We start from the raw sequence: 20,362 nt of genomic DNA on the forward strand, positions 1-20,362 counted from the left end.
ACTGACATTGTAGTAAAGATGTTCCATTGATGAACCTTGCAAAAAGTTATTGACAAGAACAATCAAGAATCTATCCATGCATTGACTGGGTTGCACCATGCATGATTGTAGCCTGTAGGACAATGAAAATGGATTTGTAGTAAGAAAAGTTCACAACAGGAAGTACTCACCAACTTCCTAGATTTGAACACCACTATAGACTTGGGAGTCCCATGAAATCACTAGCTATCTTTTCAATATCAGTGGTTGATGTGTTGTACGGTTTCTTGGATAATGTAAGGCGTCGATTTCACCATAAACGTCTTAATCCTCCTACCTTTAGGAGGATGTAGTATTGTCGAGGGAGTTCATTGGTGGGTAATATCAGGGAATTATATCAATTGACACTTCAATCAACTCATGAGTTTAAAGTAAAAGGGAAGAATATTTCCTTTGAGAGGCATGCAACCACCTGCTGTGAAACTAGTAGATTAGGAACAGACTAATAAACTAGTGTCACAGCCAACAACCTTTTCAATGAAACACATCATCCGCTGAGAGGTAAAACAGAAGTAGAACCAACGGTATTATTGTACAATCATGAAAAAGTTTTCCCATTTCTGTTCATGTTTGACTCTGGAAATGGATAATCTCATCTCAACTGAAATATTTCTCAAATAGAGAGGTAGCAATAGCAAGGGCGTCTCCTTGAGCCTTCACAGGGTAAAGCTCTGTACTTTCTTGCCACTTATTTGAATATGCTATCCACTCTTTTCTCCATTCCAACAAGTTGAAGTCCACTTTTTCTTCCAAGCTTCTAGATAGGAGCTTGAAATACATCGATGCTCGAGGAAGATAGTATGCTTCTAATAAGCCACTCCAAAACTTGTTTGCTGAGTGAAGACAAGTAAAAGATCAAAATTCTTAACAACATTTATGATATGAAGTGAAGGTGAAGAGGCCGAATTAACTGATGGAAATAGCACTTACCATAATCATGAAGTCGACTCTGATTGTACTTTGTGTTGTCATACCACATAGTTATTTGTGTCCTTGCATTCCACTCATACTAAAAAGAAATTACCAAAGGATTAGTAGCCAGTAATGAAGAACTTGTTATATTATTAATCTCCAAGGATTCAGAAAACAGAACCTCATCAGATAATGACACTTTGTTCGAAGCTTAGTGTAAGCTGAATAAATAATAAAATAGAATCTTTTTTTACTGGAAGAAGGATTACCTTACGTTGCATCTTGCAATTTCCTACTATTATCCATGTCATTTCCATAAGCTGGAAAATAACATCCTCTAAAAGAAGCTAGTCTCTAATGGTTATGTGTGTGTGTGGGGGGGGGGGGGGGGTGTTTTTCTGAGCAAGCTTTTCCGTGGGGTGGGTGATATGGTTGGTCCAATCGAAGGGGGCATAGGATTTCTGATAAAAGAATGCTTAGCGATGTGAGTCAATGAGGGGATAATTTAATGCCAAGAGCCATAGTATGGGGTTCACCACAAAAGTCCCAAATTAGGAAAACTACATAACATACAAAGTCTATGGCCTGCAAATAGAGAAAAAGATCAGTTGAATTTATTACTTTCACTTGGTTGATTCTTCTGTTTTTCTATCATTCTACGAAGGCAAGGTACATTTTAATCACAAGTAAATTTAATTTTAGAGCTTTCACTCTCGTTTTCCTTTTCCTGTTAAATCAAGTTACTCAAATTGGCAGAAGATATACAATATCTTCATTTAGCTGTTCTCACCTGCTTCATTTCGTCAGAATTCATCGCCAAGTTTTTGGCACTCTCCAGCCATGTTCCAAGTAGAAAATTATCATCAGCTGCTAGAAGCTTGTCAATGTCCTTGATAAGTTGAAGGAATTTCTGACTGTGCAGACTCAATGCTTTAGCATCCTCATGGTGGAAAGCAGATATTGCATCTAAGTAAACCTGGTTTGCAAGCTTGGAAAGCGATTGTCTGGTTAAATCCACCAAGTCATATCTGTTGAAACCAAATACCCAAGAAGAGGTGATTCTCACATTTACGATTATTTTCATTGTGCACATGAGAAGAACAATACATATTCATTTCATTCTATTCTATTGAACATTCCTTGCAACGCCTTTCCTTTTTGTTACAGGATTTTGAAGTTTCATATTTATAGTAACTACTATCTCTATTGCAATTTATATGACACTCTCTTTTAATTAGTTCCAAAAAGATCAAGCTCTTTCTGTATTTGATAGTTCTTTATTCTTAACATTTTCGTTTTGTATCTATAACATGCTCTCATAGGAATTGACATGGCATATAGAAGACTTCTAGATACTAACAGGGTACTTTTGTTATATTGTGTTTATGGGTTAAAAGTCTCTCTTTCTTAAACTCCATTCCAACAAACACCTTTGACAAGGAAATAGACCTTGGGTATAACTCAACCAAAAACTAGCTCATGAGGTGAGGATTGTCCAAGACCATATAAGAAGTTCAATTTCTCTTTCCAAATCAGATGTGGGACTCAACAACCTTTATGAAAAATGAAACATAGCGAGCAGTTCGTATTAATCATAAAGTGCATGCCATGTACATGAAATACAGTGGTTCTGAAAGAAGGTTTTGGAATTGTTATCGAAAAAGAAGAAAAATAGGTTTTGGAATTTTAAACTTGACTTGTACTACCAAGTACCAACTATCTGAAATAGCAAATATAAAACATCCTACACTTTCCGTTTACGTTTCTTCAAGAGTATCTCCTTCCAGTATTTTTATAATTGTGTCACCAGAGCTGACTTGCCCGCACCTCAGCTAATTCCATGGGGTACCTGTTGTCTCCCACCAACACAAGTACCAGGTAATTCTGTCCAACAAGGCTTGGACAACCTTCGCTAGTATTTAAACCCGAGACCTCATGGTTCTCAACCCACTTCATTGACACCATTGGGTGCACTCTCTTCCTCTCAAGCTTAGACACAACTATTGAAGTAAAAGTTAGGTTTTTATTATAATTGAAGGAAAATCGATTCTGAAGTAGAAATAAAGTTGTCTTTATAAGCAATTTGAATTTTTTTTTCTTAAAACAGTATTGCTTTTGAAATTCTTACAGCATACCTGTATAAAAAAATACTAATTACTAACATACACGATCATTTGGAAAAACAGCTTCTAGCAAACGTCACTTAACCAATAGCTGGCTTTTAGCTAAAAAAATATTTTTGATTCTTAAAGGGAATGGAAAAAAACGACGAAATTATCCAAATAACAGGTTCAATTTGAAAATTCTTACCATAAAAATGAAGCTGCTAAAATAACGAGGTAACTGTTAACAGAAAGATACTAAAAAGCTCAGGCACTTTCTTTTAAAAATCACATACTTGTTGTTCGAAATATTGGTTCATCTTAAGTGCATTGGAGAAGGAAAATGGGAGAGGTGAAGCTCATAAGGGTAAAGCCTGCAGATGAAGAACATCAGGCGGCTTGCCTGTGAAAGTTCTGTTGAAGCCATCAGTTGAGCCCACAAAATGAATATCTTTCATGCATTATGGAATTCTGTACAAGATAAGGGACATCTAGTAAGCTGCTTCACCTGAAAGGCATCGAAGCAGCTTATATGAGTAATGGCTTCCTTCTCAGAAGTAGCTACTCAGATTTGCAGTTTCCCTTGAACACCAATGTCACCATTGTACCACGCTAGGCTTTATAGGGTGCTCTGAGACTTTTGAAGTTGCTAATTATATAAGTGGCTTTAATTTTGTTCATTCGACACTACATTTGACAGCATCCTGACATAGATTGGGGGAACAAAATAACTAGTCTTTTTGGTAGGTTGCTTTTCTCTTTTTCTAGTCAATCTAACATGTCTAATCTGGATTATACCTATCCAATAGTAGTGTCTTCTTATGCATAACAAAGCACTAATGCAATTTTTTAGGCTTACAAACTGACAAATTTGGATAGACTTTATTGATACAGATGCCAGATTTTCTTCTAAATTTTAATTTTTTACCCCGCTTTATAAGAGTTAGAATGACTAGTTGGATATACTTTATATGTGCCAGCAAAAAAGGAATCAAAGGTCATTTTTCATCACCACTTATGAAAGTCAGAAACAGCCTTTACCTATACGTGAGGCTTCCAGAAAGTTCTTTTCCTGCATCAAGGAATAGCTTTAATGCCTTGATGACATCCGCTGTAGAATACCATAGGTGAGGCTTTGGTAGACTGGAGCTTTTTTCAAAGAAAAGGAACCGTCTATTCCACTGGAACCCTGCAAGTTTTTGCATTCCATTCTGATTGGACATATCAGTCCCTGAGATATCAGTTCCCGTCTTCCCTGAGGGGTCCCAGTCAGGGAATTTCACAATGTAGTCTGTGTTGTGAAACTACAACATTGCACAAGGAAAAGGGCCAAGGTGAGGGAAAGAAACAAATGTCAGGGACAAATCATGAAAACTGGGATGTAAACATTTAGTGCTTCGAAGGATTTTCTTTCATATCATGGCTTTAATATGGGATTCACTCCTCTTTTCTCCTGAATAGATTACGATAACTGACCATGCTTTGATAAGCAAGAATACGTACAAGGAAATTTTTTTGTGAAGATATGCATTTTCAGTTGAAGACAGAAATTAGTTCTGAACATTGGTATAGTTTTCACTAATAAGATGCTGAAATGAGCAGCTAATTGCATCATAAGTTTAGCTAGAAACATATTGCCTAGTTATCAGTTCAACCTAAAGTCCCAACCACACATACTATCTAAGATTGATGACTCCATATCAGCACTAATCTAGCATATATGATATAATACATCAGAAGCTCCAAAATATTATATGTCCCGATATACAAGAAATAATTATCAATCCATTCTCCTTAGTATCACAAGATGTAGAATTAAATGTTGAAGCACAGACAATTATGAAGAACTTACAGCTATTCCATCGGTGCAGTTGTAGATTGTATGATAAAGGATCTCCCAAGCAGCTTCAATTTGATCATTCACTTTACCATAACGTCTGCGAGAATAGGATTTCAACCATCCCTATGCAACGAAACAAATGCAATCTGATGTGAGGATCGGCATTAAGAATAAATATTGGGTTTAGGAGATTTTAACACAGGTGAGACCAGTGAATACGAGTTTCAAATACAAATCCACTGCAGCAGACGTTCTTGAGAAGTTCTGTTCAGACGCTATACCTGCTTGGCTTTTTTAACACTTAGTATAAATCGTGTTTTACCTTATCAATGAGAAAAGAAGACAAGTAGATAGCTACATTGGAAAGATCACTCTACTCCCACCCAAGAGAGTTTGGTAGTTCGAGTCACCAAGGGAACAAAGTGAAAGGGCTACTGTTGACTCCTGGGTAGGGGGTCAATTTGGGGGGTAGGATTTACTGTATTGGAGAAAATTTAAGAAACGAAATGTTGACACATAAAATTCAGGGTAGGCTTTACCTTATTGGAAAAAAATGAAGGAGATAAGAAATGGAAAAATGCATTTAATACACACTATTCTGAAGTTGACACCCAAGATAATAAACAATATCATAAGCACATATAGAACACTGTTCTATTGTTTTATATGCCTTCAATTTCCACATTTCGACAATAATATGACATAATTAAATCATATATTGAGAGTGTATTGAAGAATCAATCATAAAACTGCACATCCTCAGCAGATGAAATAACATTTGGAGGATTTTGATTTCTTATAGAACTAACATAAAAGATTGAATGATATTGAGTCCAGCAAGTATCAAGGAAATTGCAGTAGCATAAATAACTTTCCAGTAAAACAGCAAACAATTACTGAATTATATCACACCCTTCAACATGCACTGGGGTACCAGATTTACATAGAGAAAGAGATACGATGAATTATGTCCAAAGATCAGTAGAACTCATAACAAATAATTAATCTCAGTAACTCCCATTCCTGCATTCGCATAGGAAAAAATAGTGCACAAACATGGGCTTTTTGACAAAAATCGACATGAACACAATAGAGGCCAATCAGTTCAAACCTCATCCTCAAGGCACCGCTACTGCTTTTGTGTATAGCATATATTTTAAGATTAAATATCATCTTTGATCATAATCAACATATTTTCACAAGGTTCGAGTTATTTTATAGTATAATTTCAAAAGATCACAGGAGAAATTGACAAAAGCAGGAGAATACGGCAAAAACTAGAAACAAAGAGTTCTTGGCTGAAAGAATTCGCTTCTATAGGTTTTACAGTTTTGTATTCTAAAGTAAAAGTATAGCCTTATGCAACAAATTTGTTGTATAATGAACTTAAAAAAGAAAATAGTTAAAATAGAAAGGGAGATTGAATTGAAAAGGCCCTTACGGTAAAATGAGCAAAAAATTTCTGTGGTGATAATTATCATGAATCCTCATGATTTCTAATTGACACAAGGTTGTTACCTGAAGTTGAAAATTAGCCCCTCTAAATGCCATTTCAGGCATCAGCTCATACACAACTGGATTGTGTTCTATACCTTCCATGCACATTCCAACACCAACCTGCCAAAGAGCATCCAGCAAGCAAAGAAAATAGTAATGGACATTCGACAAATTTAAGGAAATGGATTAAAAACTCAAGTAAATCATAGTTGTGCAATGGTGCAAGAGGATACAGAATCATAAAAAGTTTGAAATTCTGAATAATTCCATTAGAAAGAAAACAAAGAACAAAATATTTTTTTATGAAATGATAGAGATTTTACCATTGTTGAGTTCTCACTTGCGCGGGCATCAATAGGACCAGAAGCCACTGCATCTAACACTCCATACATTTCGATGTTGCCTCCAAAGTTGTGCAGCATACACCTTTATGTTTTGTTACAGTAACATTAGAAATTTTTTTGATTGATATTCAAGCTTCAATAATAGGTGAAATAATATATTCAGAAACCAAATTATACAGAGTTGTTTCTACATAGAACCCTCTGATTACCAGATATAAGGAGTGCCATAGAATTGAGAGGATGATTTCCATATTGGTTTAACATCAGCAAATAGATCAAGAACTATCATCTTCCCACATGGAACAGAATGTAAAAGTGCCTGTTTGGAAGCAAAAAGGTTAAAATTAAGAACAAAAGTCCATGCGAATTATAGAAGTCTGATGTAGAAAATATGTTTTGTTGTCCTTTTCGTTGTTAAACGATTGACTTTACAAATATGGAAGAATAAGGAGGTCATATTGTCCTCTAAACTGAGTATTTTGTAGCATCAAAGAAATAAGTGCCTTCCTGTCACGTAAGTAACATGAACAATATTTTTTTCCTGAAGACATAAGTGACCACCATGTAAATGACAGAAAACCTGACAATCTCTTTATATGTTCAAAAAGTGTCATTTAGAATGGTCACCTTAAATACTTGTAATCACCGGAAAGCGGTGCAGTGACGCTGAAACAACCATAGGAAAAACCCGCAAAACAATTACCATAGAAGAGGCACAGTGCCACTAAAACAGACAGAAAATAGATATGGTGCCCCCCAAAATGATCGACCCAAATAGGGACGGTGCATAGAGTGATCACCAGAAATAAGGAGTACTGCCTCTGGAACAATCGCCAGAAACAAATAAGAATAGATAAACTATGAAAAGAAAGATAAATGTTGCTCGTGCAGACAACATAAGATTGCTACCCAGTAAGCACAAGACCAGAAGCTACTTGGGTCTCAACCAAAACCACTGAGACTTATATTATGTGAGAAAATAAGAGAAGATAAAAGATGTATTGATGACTGGTTAATCTGAATACAAGACAAACATATTAATAAGTGTCAAATTCAATACATATGATATTTATAAGCATTTTACCCATTTACATATTTTTAAGAATTTAATAGTTTGGACATTCTAAAAATAGTGTAACACAACGCATAAAAAATTATGAAGCAATAAATGAATATACTAACTGAAAGTACAAAATGACATGGCCGTCTGACCATGCCATATAAGGAAATAAGATTACTTTCTCTACAGAATTGTACCTCCATCTGTGGTGGCTTCCAGTATTTGGAGTCAGAATAAAATAGCCAGCCCTGCAAATTGTCAATCAAATAGAAGTTTGTTCATGAATTCATGCAGCAATCTAGAAACACAAAACTAACTTTTAATGTAGACTAGAGCAAAGAGGCCAATCGCTAGAAAATTTTGTCTCAAGGCAAATCTTTTTACAAATACCAATACCAGGTAAATGGATTCAATGAAAAATGAACTCTCATTCACCACAAGATCCAAACCTAATGACATACTAATTCATCTGTGGGTTGCTAAAAAGTGATGAAAGAAAGATCCTGTTACTGACTCAACTTTCACTCTAAGCCACTAGGATCCAAGATTCACATGCATAATGATATATTGTTGAAGCAACAACACAATGAACCAGTGAGCTAAGTAGATCAACCTTAAACTTGGGACAATTTGAGCAAAAATCTTAGAAGTATGAGAAACCAATTAGCTTTCTTTGCCTTCCAACAAAACAAAAGTTTCAATAAAAATGATAGCGTCTCAGCTCTAACTTGATTGAGAATTCAGTCCCATCAGTCAATGGCACTTTTGTACTTGATAAGGCAAATACAGTCAATGGCACTTAAATCCCTGGAATTCCTTGAGAAAATTCATGAAATAAACCATTAAAAAAAGGTACAGTGTCGAATTGATTAAAGTAGCAAGGATCCACACCTTGTAAATATTGAAGTATCTTAAATCCCTCTAACTATATAATTAGGAGATTTCTAGAACATGTAGATATTTTTTTAGAAACTGGTAATGTTGTATTCCTCAGCATTAAGGTATGCTGGAGACCTCCAAAAAGGTAGTAACAAGCTAAAACAAGAGATTAATTACAGTCATCCTAAAAGATGACATTTGTCCTTTCTAGATTATGTGTAAATACTAATTAAAAACCAATGGTTTGAGGGAACAATCAACAATTCACTCTGAAAAGAATTTCTGCTCTTCTCACTTTTACATTCAAAGTCAAGGCCCTTCTTTGAAACCTTTTTCCAATTTTGAGAAATTCAAATCAGAGTAGGAAATGTTTGCAAAGAAGGGTAGATGCACCCCGATTCAAAGAAGAGTTGGAAAGGTTTGCGAAGAAGGGTAGATGCGACCCATTTACCACTTCCGGCCTATCTCCAAACATCGCTTCCTACTCAGATAGGTAGTACAGCCGCCAGTGACCCCAACAAACGAAGTTCAGTTTCCGGGAAGACATGTATGTACACCACATGTGCCAGCTCTTCGTTGTTGATGCTTCAGGACAACAAAGCTTTATAACGAGTTTTGTCAGGTCAAATGATTAGTTAGCAAACATTCTTATAAACCACTCTGATGCTGCAGGATTAATTTCATTTTGTGGCAAGCTAGGAGTAAATGTCATGTATGCTCCAAATTGAGGGGTAGTGTAAAGAATCTATGAATATGACAAGGATCAATACCTTGTATATATGGAAACGATCTAGGATTCCTGTATCTTATGAATTTTGGAGATTAAAAACATATTTTCTTTCAAGGATTGAGCAATGGCTTTAGCTACACGAGGACTTATATTGCTAAAGCAACCTTATCAAGGGTTGTGGTGTGAAGGAGATTAAACAATGAATCTGATCTATGAAAATCAGGTCACACAACACATTACTTCAAATCATGTGTTTCATGAAAGCACGTAGAAATAGGTGTCACTTCATTTTACAATCATTTGACTTGAGATGCATTGCTACGATTTTTGTCAACTGAAATGATCAATTAGAAAATAATTTTTAAAACCCACTCTGAAGCTGTAGAATTGATTATATTTGTGGCAAACTAATCATATATGATATGCATTAAAAACAGGTAAAACCTGCAGAAATCCATACCTTGTATATATGGAAATATTCCCAAATCCCTATAATTATTTTTTAAGAAAACGTAAAGGTACTCTAACAATAACTGAAGCACCAAGAAGATGGCTGGTCAAAAGACCATCTATCATCAGCTCAGATGACTAACGAATTCCTATCATTTGATGTATGTTATTTGCATATTCATCTCGAACCCTTGTAATGTGTAATTAGGAGATCTGTAGGGATGTCAATACATGTTTTTCTTTTCTAGATTGTTTGTAAACGCTATGTAATTCCAATGCCTTGAGGAAATAACCAAGCAATCCATTCTGAAACTATCTTCTTTTCTTCTCTCTTCATAGTACTTTATCAAATAAGGAATTTTCCCAATCCCAAACCCCAGAAGCCACAACTTTTAATCACATCTAAAAGTAAGATCTCGATCTCCTACCTAAGTCATTCAATTGCATAAATAGCTCATAGAATATGTAGATTTCCAGTGAAAGAAAATGATGAAAAATAGTGAAAGGTGCCAGGCCAACTATTCCCCTAGATGCTCAAAGATAAGGATGATATTCCCACAACGTGTAGTAATCTTTAACTTGAAGCACATCTGGCTTCAGAGGTTTTCCATCTTCTTGTTAAGACATATACAAGGACCACTTTGAAAACCAGAAAGTGGATACCATCGACTAGGGGTTTTTCTTTCCAGACAAGTACTTTCATGAGGGGTTCTTTTTATTTGACAACTTGAACAATCTTTTCCGTATCTGTTTGAATCAATGTAAACCTTAGGTTAAGAAACTCGAGTATAATATATTTGTTTACAACTGATTGATCCCACCCATTGGTAGACAATTGGCTTATCTTACCAGTCTAACCCACACCCCCTAAAATCCCCATTTCTTTAAGTCTGCTTTTTTCTTATTTTTGATAGAGTAATGGCCAGGCTGTTTATCTACCTTTTACTGAAGCTTTTACCATAATTCTCTTCTTATAAAAAAAATAGTGGAATTAAACTCACATTTCTTATGTTTTTAACTTTCAAATGATTTTTCTATCCTACTTGATTTAAGATGTCAAAATTTACAACAAAGCACAATAGAGCTCAAAGAATGTTAGAATGCTATCATTAAATAAATCACCAATAGCCAAGTAAGAAAATTAGTGGTAAGAGCAAGAAGTATACTTGCATCAACCACACTGCATTGCTATTTGCTTTTGACATTGCTTTGTACACAGCAGATCCAAGAGACGAAATATATGTTGGATCATCAGTAGGTGGAGTGTTCTCGTTGAAAGTATCACTGTGTAAACATGCAACTTATCAGATTATGAATTATAAACCAAAAATTGAAATGAAACTTTTTCCCTGTTTTACGCACTAAGAATAAGCCTTGAGTGGAAGTTAAAAGAATTCTAAATTTGATGCCTAAAACAGACAGATAAGATCCCTAAGCTGGGTAATTAATGTCAAGATCAAGAAGTTCTTGACTTATTTGCAAGACCCTGTTACACCTTACAAGTTCCACCCTCAAATGTTCTGATCAAAAAGTGTTCTGACTCTACATTCTTATATGGATAATCTAGGAGGAGAGATACTTCAAGAAAAAGAGAATATTATGACTAGTACTTACAGGTTGCAAAAGGTGATGATTGTACATTTAAGGGCATAACAAACAAGTAGGATAATTGTCTTTAAGTCATAGATGTCTTTTTTAATTAGCTTTAAGTTATAAGTTATAAATCTTTATAGCCCGATATCTCTCCTAATGTCATTAACTGATTACAGTTCAATCAATAGAGTCACTGTTGGCAGAGAGTCAACATACAAAAGATATGAGCAATAATATCAACTTTTTCAGGATTAAAAAGTAAGAAGCCCTAAAACACGAATCATAAACCAGATCAAAGTGAAAAAAGATTTTTTTTCATAGAGTAGATCAAAGTGAAAAAACTTGAAACAGCTTGTGAATTCAATGCACTTAATCAGGTCAGATGAAGTAGTTTAGTGGAATGTTGGACTACCAGTTGTAGATGTCAGTGATGTCTCCATATTCTGCAGTGAATATACAAAACATAAATCACCAAAGAGTCAGTTGAGATCAAATGACAGAAAATATCAAATTATAGACAGCAAAAATATTGACTCTATTTTTATCAAAAAAAAAAGGCCAGAAGTTGACCCTGCATCGACTTGCCAAACAAACAATATAAACAATAATTCATGAACTATAACCAACAATATGGCTACATCACTGAAATTGGGAATTTGCATTCACACCCCATCCCCTGTAAATATGAGCATCACAATAAAACTAGATCTACTACATATGTGCTTTGCCTTCTTCCTCAGCAGGGCTTGAGGTCAAACAGGTATTTTTGATCGATTAAAGCACCTTATACTGCAGTTGGACTAAAATATAGGCACTGGGAGAGAGAGAGAGAGAGAGAGAGAAGAAGAAGAATTAGATGTTGAAAGCCGTACTAGTGAAGAGGTTTGAATTAAATCACCGATATTTTTCTTTATCTTTTCTTTTTCTTGTGGAAGGAGTCCCCAAGTGGAGCAGATAGTATTCTGAGCTTCTTTTCTTTTGGGGAGTCAAGTCCTAGGACTATATTTACAATATTCACACACTACCAGATAAGCAAAAACTAGAAACCTCTAGCAAACACTATCAACAAAAACAGCAATATTCAAGTATTTTGAGCTCAGTTGATGTCATCAATGATCATAGAAGTCTAATTGTATATGACACTTTTTTAAAAAAAATTGGCATCAATTTAAAAGGAAATATTAGGGTTTATTTGCACAAAGCCACAAACCACGACTCTCTTCTTCAAAGTTCAGACTTCAGCAAAAGGTACGTCATCTCTTCTTCTTCTTCATCTTTCTCCTCTACTTCGCGGCACTTTCTTCTTCTTCTTCTTTCGCAGCTCTTAACCAGTAGGCAAGTGCACTGTGCACAACTTCTCATTCCTTTGTTTTTTATCCTCTTTTTTGTATTTTCTTCTTCTTTAAATTTAGTATCTACTATCGACTTTAGTTTTTGAATTGAAATATTTGCTAATATGTTATTGATATTTTTGGTATGAGTGTACAGATGGGGAAATAGCTGAAAACTGAACTCATGTTATACGACTAGTAGATTCCAGTAAACCCGTAAATACCAAATACAAAAATCCTCAGTAGGAACAAATCCATGCTCCCATAAAAAGTTATAACAGACTGACAGAATACAACTCCAGAAGTAACACAGCACGGATCCAACATAAATTATAGGGTCCTAATTCCCTGGGGAAGTCCCAACAGCTATGTAGTCAGGGCAAAACAAGTTTATCTTGCTAGAAAAGTGCTGATTCAAGTGCTTGCCATTTATCTCTTTTCTAGGAAAGTGCTCAGTCATGTGCTTGTCATGTATGTGAATTCTACTTTTCTCTAAGCTTCATCATATTTCTTTGTTCTAAATGTACAAGGAAGGCAAAAGTATGTCAATAACTATCGCTATCGTTATCTGAATTTGTGCAGATTCATCAAGATATTCATACATTTTGCTTTTCTCTAAACTTCAGCATATTTCTGTGTTCTAAATGTACAAGGAAGGCAAAAGTATGTCAATAACTATCTCTAACGTTATCTCGAATTTGTGCAGATTCATCAAGATATTCTAATAAGTTGGAAAAGTTGTTTGAGACAATGTGGACACAGAATTTCCCCTAAGATGGGGCGAGTTCATCTCTTCATACTGGCATTTGACTTCTGGACAAGATTTTTGAGGTATAGAGTTGTGGGAAACTCATTGGTTTTCCCAGTGAAGTGTAGTGGCATGTAATGTCTTGTATATTCTTTTTCTTTCCATTAGTTCATTTAACATAGAAATTGGAAACAGATGAGTGTAATGTGTTAAAAAAGCTTTGGCTCCTCAATGTTCTATGTTTAAAATGGAAAAGGATAAAGCAACAGAACGAGAATAAAAGAGTGTTAGGAAGTTTCACAAAAGTCTAGAATCCGTTTACATTTTTCAAGACCAAACAACTTTTGTCAATGTTCTGTTCATTAAAGGAGAATCCTGAAATCATTTTAACTGAAAGCAGAAGTATAGCTCACCCTCAATCTGTTTGCGGATAAATGCATCTCCAATTTCGATAAATAAGGGATCGGAGGGAGCAAGGAGAAAAGTACAACACCATCGAGAGTCACCACTAACAGTATTCCTAAGAAAAGTATAAACTCCATCAGGTTAAAAGAGCAAATCTTCCCAGTATCTGACAATAAATGTTTTTCAGCCAAGTTAAATGTACTTTTTTAGGGAGCACTTCAGAAACAGAGAATTTTTTTTTGAGACTATCAGAAACATACAAAATTTAAAATTACCAGGGATAGAATTTTTACTTTCAGAAACAGAAGGCTCATTATCAGCTGTAACAAAAGTGAGTCCTTGAAATACTCCCACCTCTTCAACACACACGCACACACACAAAAAGGTTCATCGGAATTCGTAGATTGCTCTAAACGAATTCAAAATTGGAAACCTCTAGTTCGTTTTTAGATTATAGAAGAGAAATTGGTCATATATTTACAGGGCAGAAGAAACAAACTAAAGGGCACATCTCACGAGCTGTCATAAGCTTATCATCTACTGCACATCACAGAAATCAAACTCTGTGTAGAAACATGTTGAATAGAAGTTCTATAACTTTGCATGGAAAGTGAAGTGACGGGAAAGAAAGAGATTGTGAAACATTTGCATATTCTCAAAACAGAAACAAGAGAAGACAATGTTATGAAAAGGACCAGCAAGATGTAAATGTGGTCATTTATATCCAGACAGAAAGTTAAGAGCAGTGTTCTATCTGCCCAAAAATTTGTTCCTATTACTTGTTACCATTCTCAAAAAAAGCATAAAAAGATTTGTTCCTATTTGACGTCCTCTTTTTTTTTCTGACGAAAACGTCTATTAGTCAAAAATATGAGGGAAGGAAAAGATGTCTCCCATTGTGCAATGTCAGTTTCTTCTCAAACTATACAGAGGCTCAGCGAAAAATGTTAAAGAATGAGAAATATTCAGCAAAGAGTAGCAATAAAAGTGACATTTCCTATGCCTTCTCAAAATCAAAAGGAGGCAGGCAATAAAGGCATAAAACGAGGATCAACACCTCATCTCACATGCTGTGGTGGCATAGAGCGTCTCACATGAATTCAGTGGAAGTGGAGAATATTACCCAAATATGCTAAATCATATGTGACACAGTATCTTAGTACTTCTAATAAATACGATCTAAGAGGAAGGAAATGAACAGAAACATTTAAGGGAGACAATAAACTGGAATTGAAGTTAGTGATACCGCACACTTTAAATTGACATACCAGTCCCCAAGCCTCGTGATATTTGCAGACGAAAATATCTTTTTCAATGCAGCTGGAACATTTCCAGAGAATGATGGAAGTACTAGCAGACATTAGAGGGAAAAAAAAGACAAGCAAATTAATGTAAGTAGCCATATTATGTGTTGAAGAAGTAAGGAACAGAAACACCTTTAGCTTAATGGGAACACCTGGCTACGAGAAGCCATGGTCTGCTAATCAGAAATCGGTCATAAGGAAGAAAGACAAAATAATTGAAAGGTTCCTTTGAAACCAAACATAATGTCATACCTGGGGTCATGCCCAACTCCTGCATCCGAGATAATATCCGTTTCTGCAATGCTAACTGAATATTTAACCAGTTTTGAGATAAAGGCCCACCCCATCTGCAGTGGAATATAGTTTGGAGTGTAAATACATGAAAATGAAACACAATATGATACAGAGAGCAATCCACAGCAAAATATGAAGCATAGATCCCAAGAGAAACATAATACAAAGAGGGATAAATTCAGTCACATCTGCTATATGAACAAGTAAGAATGCAGATAAGGATCCATGCTTTCACTTTCATCTTCAAGAAATACAAAGTCTATTGAGAAAAACGAGGGATTGTGTTAAGAAAAACAGTCCTTGTGAAGATAAAACGTCCCACCTGGTCTTTCTTACCTCGACACGAAAATGGCAAGACACAATGGCAAAGGATAATAGGCAGCTAAAAAAGCATGGGGACAAATCAGTTTAGCTTCGCAAAACACTGAGGCACAAATGTTTTTTCAAGGTCTTATAACTTTGATAGAAAATTGACTTACGTATGAATATCATCACAAAGAGAATCTATTAAGAACCAGTGGACGCAATAGGATGGGAAATTTTATAGGTAGACCTAGCCTATCACCTGCTGGCCATCCAATCATATGACAAGGATTGCATGAATCAATCAAATGACAAGTAAATTTAGAATTTTATAGATTTATAGGCAAGCAAAACTCTCTTAGATGTAGTGGAGCAGCCTAAAATAGGCCTGCTCAACACATCTGAGGTATCCTCCTTTCTTAGGTACTACACACTTTGACTTTGAGCACCATAAACCAAAGCTAAAAGTCAATTTGCTGTATGACATTTAACTCGCATAATCTTTACAAATTATATGCCCTGGCCCCACAAAATACCTGAACCAGATAATATTTGTTACAATATACAGTTTGCCAGCATTTGCTGTAGCTGGAAATGCCCCTAACGGAAAAGAGAAGTTAGAAGTAAGGGACAGATTATGGCACTCACGCGTGTAGGTTTCCCATGCGAGCCCAAGCCAGGAAGGCAGGTCCACCAAAGAAATCATTTAACTCTTGGGTAGTAATATTATAATCCTGATCATCAACAAACATGAGCCACAAAGTGCTTATAAGCGTCTAACGAAGCTTCTTATAGATCAATATCAGACTTTCATGAGCTATAACTGATCAAGTGCAGTGGTATTTGTCTCTTACACACACAGTATTAAGAATCCCAAGGTAAACATCAAGCAGATATAATCACTGTAGGAACATAAGATAAGGACAAAGTGACCATAAAAGAACTAGGAAGGTAAACACTAAGCAGATATTGGCACATTGCTTTTTAGCACCAAATAAAATAGTCAAGACTTGATAGAGTGAAGGGTATATATATTCAGTAAATCTCAGAGAAAATTGAAGATCTGCTGGCAGATGAAACCTTAAATACTTTGGCACAAAGAATAAATATTTTAATTAACAAACTTCATCTGAAATAGTGCCCAAGTTCTGGCCTATTTTATAGAAGTAGATTCAAGACAGAAGTTTAGCAATATGAAAACAACGCATGGGTTAGCAAAACGATAGTTTTATAGCATTGGTACTACCACAACTGATTCCCCTATCATACGCACAACTCAGGCCCTTGCTCAAAGGTATCAAACAGCTTGTATGAGTTTCCTCATATAATATCAGGCAGGAACTTCCATGACAACAACCATGGTCTAAATTAAACTAGCTGAACCCACAAAAACAAAGCTATAGAAATACCAGGAAAACTTTTTGCCAGATAGCTTCTTGTCCCGTAAACGCTAGAGGTAAGTTGATTCCTTGAAGTGCCATCCAATCGATCTCTTTCTCCCATCTTTGCCAACCCCACCAAACATATGAATCTGCGTGGAGAAGTAGAAATATGATATGCTGTTACACTTGCAGCATCTTAAAAACACCAATAAGTAGATATACACTGAGTTGTTATACCAGTGGCATCTCAAAAGTACCAACAGTAAGCATCCATAAATAGAAAAATTGTGATACTCCTAATGTCAACATTCGACAGAGTAGACTTATCAAGTAAAATGGTTTTCAATCAGGCTCAATTCAATCTGAACAGCTTAAACCTACTGGAATAGTTCACAAAAAAGGCTGAAATCACGAGGTATCTACAGCTCCATCACTTATTATAAATGCTTTGCTTTATGAACTTAACATTCTTGATTGACACGACGTCAATCTAAGGATAGGATGTCCAGGGAGGATTGAAGAACATCATGAATGTAGTTTCATCGTCCTATGATTAGATGAGAAAAGGAATGAGTTCTAAGGAGCACAAGGAAGAATTACTAGAAAAGAAAAAGCAAGAGAAGACATCAATTTCACTTGCGAAAACACAGAGAGAAATTGCAGTGGTATAAGGCTTTGGATATCAGAAGGCAGACGCTCACACACTTTAAAAATCAGCTAAATACTGCATTCTGTTCTCCATTGTTTATGTATTGGGGGAAGACTTACTACCAGTATTTCAGTGATAGTGAATGTGTAACTGCACCTTATTATGTGATAACGATTTATGCATAAAAGGTTGTTGGGGGAGGGAAGAGAGAGAGAGGTTGTATGCTTACAGCTGGATGTGACGACATTTTGATAGTAGTTCCATGGTACTGGCCGTTGGATCGTCACTCCCTCCGCTTCTACAAGAGGCAGTGAACCTGGCTTGGGAACTGAAGCTAACTGAACACCCCCTGTCTTGTCCCATGAAATATGAGCTCCACACCTATACTTTAAATACCAGTGTAGCCCCGATGTGATTTCAACGGCTGTTGTTCCTTGAATCCTAAGAAAAGAAAAATCAAAAATAGATTCATAACCTAATTTAAGCCTCTTTCAGACTAGTGGCTGAAGCAGAACTAGACGGAGCCACATGTCCAACTGTATCTCTGCATTGAATAAAAAAGTTTTAAATATTATCTTGTCTTCTACTTTGAAAAGAAAATCTGTACTGCAGATGCCAAAAGAGGCTATGGCAATCAACTGCCAACCCTTACGACATAAATATATCATATTCAAAAGCTCATACTGATTACAGAAAGTGCTAATTGATATCAACAAACTAATCTCTTTAGGAATTTCACAAGGAACTTGTCCTTTGCAGAAATCAGCAGCCACCTGGTATGGGCACAAAGTTGGCAATATTATGAATCAAGGACTTAAACAAAACACTAACTTATTAAACAATGTGCATCAGGAAGAAGTAAATTAGGAGTATACAACCACCATTGTGTGCTTAAGGGAAAACAAAACTTTTCTACAGTAAAAAGAACACAACATTTAAAGCAATACCAGCCTCAGAAAAACACATGTCAAAAAGCAAAATAATAAGATCCTAGTAACCATTAGTTAACATACAAAATCTCAGGTGAATTTCTGCTCGGACTCTTGTAATTGGTTATACGAAAGCACCTTCTTCCACCACAAAGATCCTACATTTACATATGAAATGTCACGTATAGATTTCAAATACTCAAGTAACAAGTCAATTCCGCAAAAAAAAAATGCGCCAGTAACCAAAATATACAAATATAGAAGATCCTAACTTACAGCAGCCTAGAGGATTATTCAACATCATTAGGGAGAAGAAAGTTACGCAATGCCACTTAAATACAATTTCTTGCCTGCACTTATTCAACATCTACATATTGTATCCTTATATACGCAGTGATCATAAAGTAAGCATCACTTACCAATTCTGATGATACTAACAAGTGTTACAACAATAATTTCTTCCCAAAATTTATATCTCAGGCTCAAATACTAGCAAAAAAAAAAAAAAAAAAACAAGGTGATTTATTCCCATCTATCCTAGTCTTGCTAGATAGAGTTACCTCTGATGGGAGGTGGCAGGTATCCCATGGAATTAGTCGAGGTGCGTGCAAGCTTGCTGAACACCACAGTTATCATATAAAGAAATTGTACTGCTGGTTTTGAATTTATTAGTGAACCAATTACAAGTTCACAAAAAGGACATATACTGATGGCATTTGTGCTTACGACCATAAAAGTAAACTAGCTCTTCAAAAAATGACATTATCTCAACAATCTTGAACATTTATCACTATTAAACAAAGAAAAGCAGTAAACTTTAAGTTGCCAAACAAAAAGGACTAAATGAGAGAGACCCAAAACTGGAAAAAAAGACAATGGAGTGATACTACAGTACCTTGGAGACAATCTTAAATTCAAAACTGTGCAAATGGGCCGGAAGTAACCTCTCTAAAACACCCTTAGCTGCAGATTCTTGCACTACAAATGTAGATCGTTTGCTATCCAAATGCCTTAGCACAGACTCTACAACATCTGATCCCAATACTGTACATAGAAACACAGAAAGAATTACAAGGAGAAACCAAGATTTTAAATTTACCATATTTTCTTGGAATTTGGAGCTTCAGAAATGAGTTTAATGATTGCTAATCATATACTACTCCATGTTACTTTGAATAGCAAATGGTGGATATTGTCTTTTTCTTTGTTAGGTTTTTGGGTAAGAACATTTGGAATTTTCAAGGTTAAGGATTACTAATGTGGGAATCTGAACATTAAACAATAATTAGTAGATCCACTAAAAGTGATAATTTTGTTTTAGTGTTCTTAGTTGTCTACTTCCTCAACAATGATAACGAAGAGTGCATAATTTCTATTGACTTATCTTTGACATACAGATTCAAACATTGGTTACATCAATTGCCACGTGAGATCATAATATCAAATTATATTATATATGCAGATTGGATTTTTAAGTGGTATATTTTGCTTATAAATATAAAAAAAATTCATAAATTGTAAAATTGTTTCAATTCTTTATCCAATCTTAACAAACAAACAAAAGGTCATAA

At 35.4% G+C, this 20,362-nt stretch overlaps 1 protein-coding gene across 1 annotated transcript; it reads right to left on the bottom strand.

The window, feature by feature from the left end:
• Positions 1-7: 7 nt before the first annotated feature.
• On the bottom strand, positions 8-20,167 carry LOC129886988 (alpha-N-acetylglucosaminidase). The gene is made up of 19 exons (XM_055961913.1): positions 19,687-20,167; positions 18,876-18,949; positions 18,092-18,303; positions 17,241-17,362; positions 16,480-16,565; positions 15,487-15,581; positions 15,199-15,280; positions 13,939-14,045; positions 11,859-11,889; positions 11,020-11,137; positions 7,992-8,042; positions 6,944-7,053; positions 6,714-6,816; positions 6,412-6,510; positions 4,906-5,016; positions 4,095-4,357; positions 1,742-1,979; positions 970-1,048; positions 8-872 (listed from the first exon to the last, which is right to left on the bottom strand). Exons 1-19 carry the CDS (start codon positions 19,891-19,893, stop codon positions 637-639), a joined length of 2,424 nt encoding a protein of 807 aa, XP_055817888.1. The 5' UTR covers positions 19,894-20,167; the 3' UTR covers positions 8-636.
• Between the last annotated feature and the right edge of the window lie 195 nt (positions 20,168-20,362).

Source organism: Solanum dulcamara, chromosome 4, assembly GCF_947179165.1.
Source record: "Solanum dulcamara chromosome 4, daSolDulc1.2, whole genome shotgun sequence".
Classification (NCBI taxonomy): domain Eukaryota; kingdom Viridiplantae; phylum Streptophyta; class Magnoliopsida; order Solanales; family Solanaceae; genus Solanum; species Solanum dulcamara.